At 45.3% G+C, this 10,557-nt stretch overlaps 2 protein-coding genes across 2 annotated transcripts; one reads left to right on the forward strand and one right to left on the reverse strand.

Annotated features, from left to right (window-relative positions):
- The first annotated feature begins 71 nt into the window (after positions 1 to 71).
- Positions 72 to 4,235, forward strand: trnau1apb (tRNA selenocysteine 1 associated protein 1b). Its single transcript, XM_084706811.1, has 9 exons — positions 72 to 245; positions 681 to 778; positions 941 to 1,040; positions 1,526 to 1,578; positions 1,732 to 1,863; positions 2,330 to 2,449; positions 2,770 to 3,031; positions 3,264 to 3,306; positions 3,590 to 4,235. Exons 1-9 carry the CDS (start codon positions 210 to 212, stop codon positions 3,730 to 3,732), a joined length of 987 nt encoding a protein of 328 aa, XP_084562937.1. The 5' UTR covers positions 72 to 209; the 3' UTR covers positions 3,733 to 4,235.
- A 209-nt stretch (positions 4,236 to 4,444) lies between these two features.
- On the reverse strand, positions 4,445 to 6,625 carry fitm1l (fat storage inducing transmembrane protein 1, like). The gene is made up of 2 exons (XM_084706812.1): positions 5,733 to 6,625; positions 4,445 to 5,308 (listed from the first exon to the last, which is right to left on the reverse strand). Exons 1-2 carry the CDS (start codon positions 5,912 to 5,914, stop codon positions 4,642 to 4,644), a joined length of 849 nt encoding a protein of 282 aa, XP_084562938.1. The 5' UTR covers positions 5,915 to 6,625; the 3' UTR covers positions 4,445 to 4,641.
- Between the last annotated feature and the right edge of the window lie 3,932 nt (positions 6,626 to 10,557).

Raw genomic sequence — 10,557 nt, forward strand, 5'->3', positions numbered from 1 at the left:
AACCCTTATATGGGGGTTATGAGCACCGTTAAAAGGGGAAGTAATCTGGCAACTGCAGTGCGTCGGTTGAGAGACGCACAACCTATGCGCACAACAAGGAAGCCAACTCTAGCCAGGCGGGCAGCCATTCGGTCATCCACGAGCTCGCGTTGCGCCCTATTAAAGATTGTTTTGTTTTTTTAAACCGGATCCTTCAAAATACCGACACGATGTTCAATAGAATGACAAGCCTTTGGATGGGTGATGTAAGTTAAACCATATCTGTTAATTACGGTACAGGTTTGGTCGCTTAACGATCGTCGTCTTACTGTAAAGTGCTACAGCTAGCTATCTCTGGGCCACTAAGTTTTTGCTAACTTGCCTACAGTACTGTATCATGTGAAATCACCCAGTGTTGAATTTTAATACATGAAATACATTAATTTCAGCGGTGTGGTGAATAGTGTGCACTCAGTATGTATTTGGGGTTTCACAACTGTTAGCGTTATGTAAGCCTAGCTAGACTAGAACGGTTTGGCCAACCTACTTCCTGAACATGCATCGCCGCCGCCTTTTGAACGTCTGTATTTATAATGGCCGCGGCCATACCAATCAGTGGCTCACCTCCGCCACCAGGTCATCAGACTCCACAAATTGCTCCATTGTCATATTGGCTGATGAACATCTCGTTTTGTTTGCAGCTGGACCCATACATGGACGAGAATTTCATAAAAGCAGCCTTCAGCACTATGGGAGAAACTGCGTATGGCGTAAAAATAATTACACACAGGGTAACTGGGTAAGTTATCTTGTACTGTACCTGGTTGTGAGGAGTCCTGAATGGATCTGGTGAGCATTGTGTTGGTTTCAGCATTATCCATTTCCTTCTGTCTGAACTTTATTATTTTTGAACTAAAGTGTTTGTGATTTTGTCTAATTTGCCTATGTCCGTCTCCTGCAGTGGTTCAGCTGGGTACTGCTTCGTAGAGATGTCCGACGAGCCGAGTGTTGACAGATGCGTCCACAGACTGAATGGGAAGCTTGTTCCTGCATCAAATCCGGTGAGCATGATCATAACAAGGAGCTTTATCGTTGAATAGTATTCCTTTCAATAAAATGAAATACAAGTGGAACAACCAGCCACCTTTTGTTTCCTACTTTGTCAAATAATTATTTTGTTGACAGCGGAGCTTCACTAGCATTGGCCTCCACCTTGCGTTGTTAAAACGAGAACCGTCCTGTATTATGGGCCAGTGTTACTTACGGTCCTGACAGCCAAGTTACTAAGCTCCGTTATCTCCCTCATCTGATAATTAAGGTGGTTGAGGCTTGTTTGTAAAATGATTTTGTTTGAAGCTGGTGAATAAACTCTGTTAGGAACTAACTGAGGATTGGGATAAAGGCTGTACGGGGTGGTGGAGGTATGTAAACAAGCACCATATAACAACAAAAATAATACTACTCTCTATTCTCCAGCAATATAAGTCCTTACTACATGCACGTGTCCCTGCGATGGCATTAACAATCTCTTTCTTCTCCTATACAGCCCAGGAAGTTTAAGTTAAACTATGCGACCTATGGGAAGAGGCCAGAGGCAGGGTAAGCAGCCCTCTCTCTCTCTCTCTCTCATTGGCAGTTTAACTTGCTTCTGTAGTGGTTGTAATAGTACTGATGGATCGTTAGGAAGTAGCAATACACTGATATAAAGTGTTATCTCGACTTTTTATTGATGTTCTTTTCGCTCGTTTTCAGCCCAGAGTTTTCGGTCTTTGTGGGAGATTTGTCTTCGGAGGTGGACGACTACCAGCTTCATCAGTTCTTCTCCAAGAAGTACCCATCCTGCAAGGGAGCCAAAGTAGTCACAGACCAGTTTGGCAACTCCAGGTAAGGGCACCTTGGAGTAGTCTGCACCTACAAAACGCCTGGACCACACAGGGTCTGAGTCAGCTTCATGGAAACCCTTTGTCTTTGAAACATAATTTGGGTTTACAATTCGCTGTTGCACCATGACGTTTTCATATATTGATGTCAGTGGTTTGCGGAACAGTATGTGGGGATGTGCTGGTGCGTCATTGTATGAGTTCACCTCTGGTCTTCATTCCAAAGACAATATCACCGCCTTGTTCCTGACCTTTTGCGCTAAAATGATTGTTTTCCCCATATAGGGAAAGCAAGAGCAACTCACAATTCAAGTGATGCTACCTCATATTAAAAGTAAAAAAACCAAGTTTCAGTTCTACCATACCATATTTGTTTAATTTTGTATTCCCTATTTGAATGCGTATGATAATGGCGAGTGTGGAGATGGGAGGTTACGCCTAGAAACTCAGCGCTGTGCCTGCTCCCTCAGGGGCTACGGCTTTGTGAAGTTTGGGGACGAGAATGAGCAGAAGAAGTCTATAGAGGAGTGCCAGAACTCCTCTGGCCTGGGAGGCAAGCCCATCAGACTCAGCATCGCCGTCAACAAGAGGTAGGAGGATGTGTCCTGCACCACTACAGCCCCATCGGAACATTCTAGACTTGATCTCAAATAAGATATGTTTTGGTACAAAGCATGGGGTTCTATACACAATCTCTGCTAATTTGTCTGTTCTCCAAGAAACAGAGCACGCTTGATTAGGTGCATGGTCATTGTGACGTTTGCAGAGCAGTTTCATCTGCTAATGATATGTTCATGACAGGCCAGCCTGGCTTTGTGGCCAGTAATGTTCAGTTCTGCATCCAGTTAAACTGCCTCCAGTATTCTAGCCTCCATTGAAATCTGTTCTCCCTGGGTTTTGTCCCGTCTAGCCAAAAGATGAATAATTACCACAGTCAGAACCAGGGTTACCATAACAATTACCAGCAGCAGCAGTACTACCAACAGTCCGGTCAGAACTACTACCCCCAGTGGGGCTACGACCAGTACAACAACTACAACAACTACAACAATGGCTACAACTACAACTATGGACCCTATGGATACCCTCCCCCTGGGCCCCATGGCATGATGGGACCCCCCCCTCCCATGGGCATGCCTCCCATGCCCACTGACATGACTGGGGCGGCCGAGGTGAGATCATGCACACATTTGAGGAAAGTTGTGGATTTGATTGAGTTTGTCACATGCACAGGTGTTGTTGTTTTGGATTTTTAAGCCAAATTGGGCCTCACTCGGAAGGGAGATTTTGTGTTATTCACTCTACACGTATTACAAATGCACAACCGACTCAACAAGACCAAGTCATTATGACCCCCACGCTGTTGGTCCGCAGACTTCTGAACTGTTTCCTGTTCTCTCCTAGCAAACCCAGGAGTCTGAGGAGGTAGAGGAAGAGACGGCAGAAGGTAAACGCCTTGTGTGTCCCCTGCACCACCAGCCTGACTACACGACACACTAACCCGCTACATGACACTTCTCGTGTTTCCAACTCCTCACTATCCAATCTGGGCTCTGTCTCTACACCCGCTTAGAAATAATGTGTGTCACCAGCTTTTAGGTGACTTATTCCAGCCTATCAGGGCGAGTGGCAGAACTGACCTTCTGTACAATTTCCCCACTTGTGAGACCGCTCGTCTCCTGTGATGGAAATCTTCTCTAAAGTGTGACATGTTCTGCTTCCCCTTGCAGAGCCCAACCCCCCCCTGGACGTGGCGTCCATGAACAAGGACTACATGGAGCGCAGCGAAGAGCTCTACGATGCTCTCATGAACTGTCACTGGCAGCCGCTGGACTCCATCACCTCCAGCATCCTTCCTTTCTCCTCCTCATGATCCACACTTCCTTCCTCTTGCCAGCCTGGTGATTTACACTTTAAATCGCCATCAAATTAAATGTCTTTTTTCTAGGATGAGTGACTCACAAATAAACGCCTTTTTTGTATGTTGTACACGGTAGCAATTGCTGACGCAGCCAGTTGTTGGAACCGTATTTTTGTTTATCAGAATCTTCCCTTGGTTTTTTTTATTTTTATGAATATCTCAGATGTTCACTTAAGCTATACATTGCAAATGTGAATGATCTTTCTGGATTTGAAGTGTATTTCAAAAGGGGAGTTTTCTGGTTTGTGCTCCCTGGACAAACAAATGTCTTATGTATATGACTGGTCATGTGATGACTCTTTCATTGGATATTCTGTTTGGGAGGGGCGTTTTCAATTCATGTAATCAGTTATGTTTGTGTTCTCGCTGTCGACTGTTTCCTGATGTTCTTTAGCTGTTTGTCATGTTGGGGACATTTGACGTCATTTTAATAAAAGCTTATTTTGGAAAAAGCACATTTGAGAAGTTTTTTGTTGTCATTTAATTTAATGTTGTAATGAACCTTGTCTTTTGTTTAGAATAGACTGGAAATACCTTTTTTTTTTTTTTTCTGGGTTTCTGATACTGAACTGAATATCCCAAACAATTCCTGTTCTGAATCAGAGATGCTGCTTCCCTCTTCAAAATCTGAGATGCCAGAGTAATATTTGCAAGCATTACCATCAAGTTTAAAGTGTAGGTTTTTAATGTCACATTCATATGTGTCGTTATAAATCCTTGAGTTTCTGCATATGATGATGGTCTATCATCCATATGGATATGCATTATCATCAAACGGTAGTGTTCCTCACATCTAAAGTCTCTTATCCTTATATAACCACAGGTTACATAGCACAGCACAGGTTATGGGGTTAAGAGATTTTAGCTGGTGCCTCCATCTTTGGGCCCAGCCTTGGTGGTAAGCAGTCCCACTCCGGGCCTCCCGGGACAGTACCAGCTAGGCCCCATCCGATACCAGCCCTGGTAGAGCCCTCGCCAGGTCAGGCAGCCCAGAGCACCCCCCAGCAACTGTGTGGGGAACTGGGGGAAGTACGCTAGCAGGCAGAGCAACAAGAAGATCCAGAGTGACAACAGTAGCACGCAAAACAGAAAGAGCAGACGCAGTGGCGCCCCAGATGCCCCACCCAGAGTCAGATAAGGCCCAAACACAGCTGTTTCCTCTGCCAAGATAAGGCAGCAGAGGCAGAGCAAGAAGGTGTCCTCCGAGACCTCGTACCCCCGCCACAGCATCCCCGAGCCCACGCACACCGCCTTGCTCTCCCCCTCCCGGAGCAGCAGCAGAGGCTGGCCGTTGGCGCTTCCTCCCTGGCCCTCCGGAGAGGAAGCCAGGGGCTCGTAGCAGCTCCCTGTGGCGTTCTCCAATAATCCCAGCAGCTGGCGGAATCCTACCCACAAGCCCCCTGCCACCGCCAGCCTGGATAGGTGGCGCAGGGAGAGAGCGAGGGATCGTCGCACAGAGAAGGACAGGAGAAAGACAAAGGAGCCGACAAAGACACAGGTCCAGCCCCAGCCAGACCTCAGGAAGCCCCTGGAGAAAGAAAGAGTAGCAGCTGGGAACAGTAGACAAACTGAACATATTCTGATACAAGAAGTAAACATCTATCAAACGGTTGGTACCATAGACACATACAACAAACTGTATTCTGGTATTTACAGAACCAGAACAATAATTTCTGCCTGAATTCTACGAGTACCCCTGGGTGTCCAGGTTTGAGCCGAGCCCCCCAGGTGTGTTTACTCTGACTAGTGAGGGTCCCTCCTAAACCTTACTTCTTGGCCTTACTGCCAGTCCCCTACAGGAGATGTTACATTATTCTCATTAAAATCAAGAAAGCAGTTCCAACTGTACAATCCAAGTGCTACAGTAGTTATTCCTGTCTCCCTCAGATAGTTTAGGATTGTTTTGGGGTGGTGTGAATCTGATCCCAAGGTTTACAGGAAGTGGGCCTCACCTGTAGAGGAAGTGGGTGCGCTTGGCAAATACGCTGTATTGGGACACCCAGAGACTGAGGGCGGGGCCAAACATCACCAGGCAACCAGTGAGCAGCAGGTGGAAGTGACGGCGGACAGAGACGTTGCCTAGCAACCCTGCTGCCAGGTCTGTCACCACCACCAGTATGGTGTTCAGAAACATCTGGAATCAAACCTGGATCAGGATGGAACCAAAGAGGGAGAAAAGGGGAACAAAGCCTCTGTGGACTTTCCTTACAGAAGGAGCACAGTCAGTTATCCAGAAAGGGTGTGGACTATTGAGCCTGTATAGATTACCCAGGTAATGTCAGTCACCAATCCAGCATTTTATAATTCAATATTGAGAGCTATTTTCTTGTGCCACAAATCTTGGAATGCAGGGGTGTAATCCAAGAAGTACTTCTTACGAAGATGTGTCCTCGCACACTGGCTTGTGAATTTCAGTTTTTGATCACTTGCATTTCAGAAACTCCAAATGTAGAATCACTGATGTGAATGCATACTGTATATTCCAGTTAGATGTACTTCCTGTATCCAATACACTGTCTATGTCCCTCAAAAGCCCTGCTGCTTACGTTGTTGCAGCAATCTCTTCATATCAGTTGAGTTATATCTGGTTGAAGGTCCTGCAGAAAAGTATGATGTTCCTTTCTGGCGACTTGACTCGTGTCCCCTGTTCTGTGGCTTTTGTTGAGGTCACTGCCTAGCTTGTCCCTGAACCGCAGATAGAAATGTGGTCATCTAAAATGGCCACACTTCTTCCCCCTCTCTCTTTCTCCCACTGGTCATGCAACCGTTACTGCAGACACTAACTGTTGTGAGTGTGGAGTTTCCCCTTCTCCCTGCTCTCTCTCCACCCCCCTCAAACACATGCAGACATATGTTCGCTCCCTGCCATACATCCCCCATTGCGGGTGTCACATTGCTATTACCAAAGTTCATTGGCCAGAGAATGCAGAAGCGAATGACACAGCAACTAATGTGTGAACCTGATTACAAGGGCTTATGAAGATGAGCACGAAAGAGAGATGTTATGTTGACTGAGCACTTACGGCGCCAGAGAGAAATCTCATACAGTGTCCAAGATATGTCGCAAGATTTAAGTTATTGAAGGTATCAGTTCAAATGACCACAAACAACTTTGTTAGTCAACAGTATTGAATGGATGTACAGCGTGAGTGTTCTGCTCCCCTCTACTGTCTAAATGCCAGGGGAAGGCTAAATAAATAGGTCTCTTCTGGTGTGTGTGTGTGTATTTATAGTTGTAACCTCTGTACTTTACCCCCTCATCGTCCCACCCACTGTTGCTCTCTCCATTCTTAGACTCAGCTGTCAGTGTGGAGGCCTGTCTCTGTCAATCAGGAAGCCTCTCTCTTTTCCCTCTCTGTTCAAACTGCCCTCGCTCTTTCAGCTCACTGTCTTTCTCACGCTCTTTCTGTTTTCCTCAAACACTCTCCATTCTTCTTTTGCTGTCCCGTTTCTCTCGACTTTACACGCACTCTTTCCAGGTATTTCCCTGTTCTTCTCTTTGCTGCCCATTGCTGCCCTGCTTTTCTCTGCTTTCTTTCTGTGCCGCCCTTCTCTCTGGCTCCCTCTGTCATCACCTCTACCACGTCTACCATTTCTCGCTCTTGTATTTCAGACAGGACTAGTGTCCATGTCTGTGCTCATTAATAAATATGTGCAAGGCTGAGGTTTGAAAGTCTGAAATAAACCATGACCTAATTTCAAACGCACCATAAGAATCCTTTGTCTTAAATTACTGACAATGTATTATTATCTCATGTGAGAGCTGTTTAATGTAACACTGTGTGGGCACAAGGAAGAGCATTAACCATGGATTTTCATGAAGAGCATTTTGCATTTAGCGAATTCAGAGTTTGTAATGATTGTATATATGTATTATTTTACATTGTGCAAACAGTGCTACCTTCCAAAAGTAACTTGTTACCTAAATAAAACATGTATCTCACAGAATAATTGATGACTCAAGGACCGAGTTAAAGGGGTCTGATCTTTTTAACCTTCAGTGCTTCACCAAGGATAATGTGTGATCAAACACATCAATTTGTACTGAGATCTCACAGACCTGACAGTCCGCTCAAGCAATCCACATTTATAGAGCTTTGGTGTCACCTACTGGTAGAAGAAAAAGTCAAGTCACCCTGTTGAGACTGCAGGTGTGAGAGTGACTGACTGTCTGATTCTGATTGAAGACTATGGATAGGGTGGCTCATTTGTGGACTGGTGTGGCATTACTGCCACCGTGTGGTCAAAAGCTGCCATTGTGGTGCTAACACGTCTTGAATGGCTTAACTTCAAGCTTGAGTTGCCGGCACAGATTTTCATGTGATCCAATAAGATGTGGTATACATTAGCACTCTGGAGCCCGACACAATGGCATGTAAGGTATTCAGAGATAATACTTTTCATCTTGCATCTTGGATGTCCTTTTGTCCAGAAATGCCCTGTCTGTTTGACAGAAATAGATTCCCCACCCAATCTCACAGTACAAAGCAGAGCTGAGAAAACATTGGAATTCCAGTCACTTTAAGTCGAGGAGAATGTCCAGCATGTCACCATGGAGACAGACTGCCTGCTGTGTCTACCTACATGTTGACTCAAGACTTGTGGATGCTCCCCTCATATTTCACCTCAGATCTGTCTTGCCACTCTCAACTGGCATTTTATTTTTAAGATATGCGATATATGAACAAATGGCCACAACCAAACAGACATGCCATCATAAGAATGAAGCATTGGAAATGTTTATTTTTAGCGGCGTTACACAATAACAGATCATCATTACACATGACTGGATGAGACATTGGCATTAAAGTTACCAATAAGTCTTAACAGAATATCAGCTTACACATGTGTATGTGCTATTGTACCGTTTGATCAGTAACACTCCTAACTGTCTAAAATACTTCACTGGGAACCCTCCATTCCCCTGTCCTTTGGTTCAACATAAGCCCCTCTGTCTGCCGGTGAACCAACAGTCAGCTGTGGGTCTTACCTCTAATCCCCGTCTTAAGGCTATGACAAATGGGACACAAACAGCTGCATTGGAGCCTCATTGTCTTTTTCTTGGTCCTCCAATGGAGGTGCTGACGTCCTCTCAGAGGAGAGGCCAAGCGAGAAATGTGCCAGGAAGATAGTGAGGGCAGAAAAAGAGGAGAACAGGAGGGATCGTGGAGACAGAAGCCTCTCATCTCGGTGTCTGTGGAAATGGGTTGAGGAATTGGGGTTGGTTGATTTATAAGCTGCTCCACACTGACATGTCTCCAGTCCTTATCAGGGGTGAAACGTTGCTGATAGCGACCATGGTGAAGTGCATGGCTGTTGACAGGCCAATGAAAAGCATCTGGGGAGTATTGGACTCTGGCCTGTCAAACTTGCCAACTCCCTGACCCATGGTGCCCTGCCTGTTGTTGCTGTTGACCTCTGAATCCATTCCAAAATCCCAACCAGAACAAAAGTTAAAAGTATTCAAGAAACAATGGAAATACCATAGCTGTTTTATCAGTCACCCTGAGAAATGTGGTGGAGTGGATGAGATTTGGCACTGGGCAACCTATGGTAAAGGAATCCCGGACCAAAATCCTCTTTAATAGCTTTTATCCCTCCCTATTTCAATAGGTAAGACTGTGGTATGAAGTATGCCCATGCCTGCATAGTGTGCAGATGGGTCAGTCATGACAAACACATGGCTGCAGCTCACATGACGGTAAGACACATGCTCCAGGGCAGGCTCATGAAGACTGCATGCCTGCTGTGGTAAGTGTGCCATAATGACCCATGTGCTCATTTGAAACTATCGCTCAGCCACTTAGCCCAGTTATCTTAGCTGTCAAGTGTCTCATGGACCACCTGGAATTCAACAATTCACAGTTATAAATAATAGACTAGACACAACAAGATAAGAGCCGCCATGTTTAAGTCTAGTCTCTTCAATGGAAGATATGTTGTGGATCAGCCAGGCGTTTATACGAACATGAACATGACCTAATCTTCTTGGACAACCACAAGCAGAGCAGGCAGGACAAACAAACAGATGGATGGACGAAGACAGGGTTTGGGCAGAATAAACATTCTTTGTGTTCACCTTTTCTGTTCTGCATTGACCCGTGTCACTAAGGTCATGTGGAGATAAGACAGAGTGGTGGATACATTAGAGCAATGCAGTGCTTCAGGGGGAGAGAACAATCTAGTGTGGGAGAATGAGAGACAGAGGGCTCGTTTGAGTGTGACTCACAGAATAGAAATGTAAGATTCCTGGATGTGTTCCCAAAAAGTCACCCACCAGACCTAAGATATGCGTTTGGGGGACAGGGTGCAGGACACATACAACTATCAAATCTGTCACTCGTGTATCAGAAGTGGTATTTTGAGATAATCGGTATGCTCGTGTTTGGCTGTGAATGCTTGAGAGTAAGTGCGGTCACAAGTTGGCTGTGTTTTTGACCTTTTAGGGCAGGGCCTGCAGGTTATATATTTGATCTGTGGGTTGGTTACCTTAGATACAGTGCCGCACAGCAGCAGGATCCTGCTCTGGCTTTAGTGTAAGTTCTCCCCACTGGTTCATTGTTCTATGATATTTTATTTAGTTAGACGCTTTCTTATCAACAGTGACATACAATTAGCGCATGTGAAAAGTACAGTAACTGTGTTCTTTCTCTTCTTTATTTTGCTGTTAATTATTCTCTTTCATGTGTTGCACAAAGGCACCTTCACCTTTTCTCTAACACCTAAATGTGTCTTTCCTGACAGTCTTAACTCTAACCATCTTTCTCCAGGAGTGGC

The sequence above is a fragment of the Hypomesus nipponensis genome, chromosome 10 (genome assembly GCF_054491055.1).
Source record: "Hypomesus nipponensis isolate SF chromosome 10, ASM5449105v1, whole genome shotgun sequence".
NCBI classification, from domain to species: domain Eukaryota; kingdom Metazoa; phylum Chordata; class Actinopteri; order Osmeriformes; family Osmeridae; genus Hypomesus; species Hypomesus nipponensis.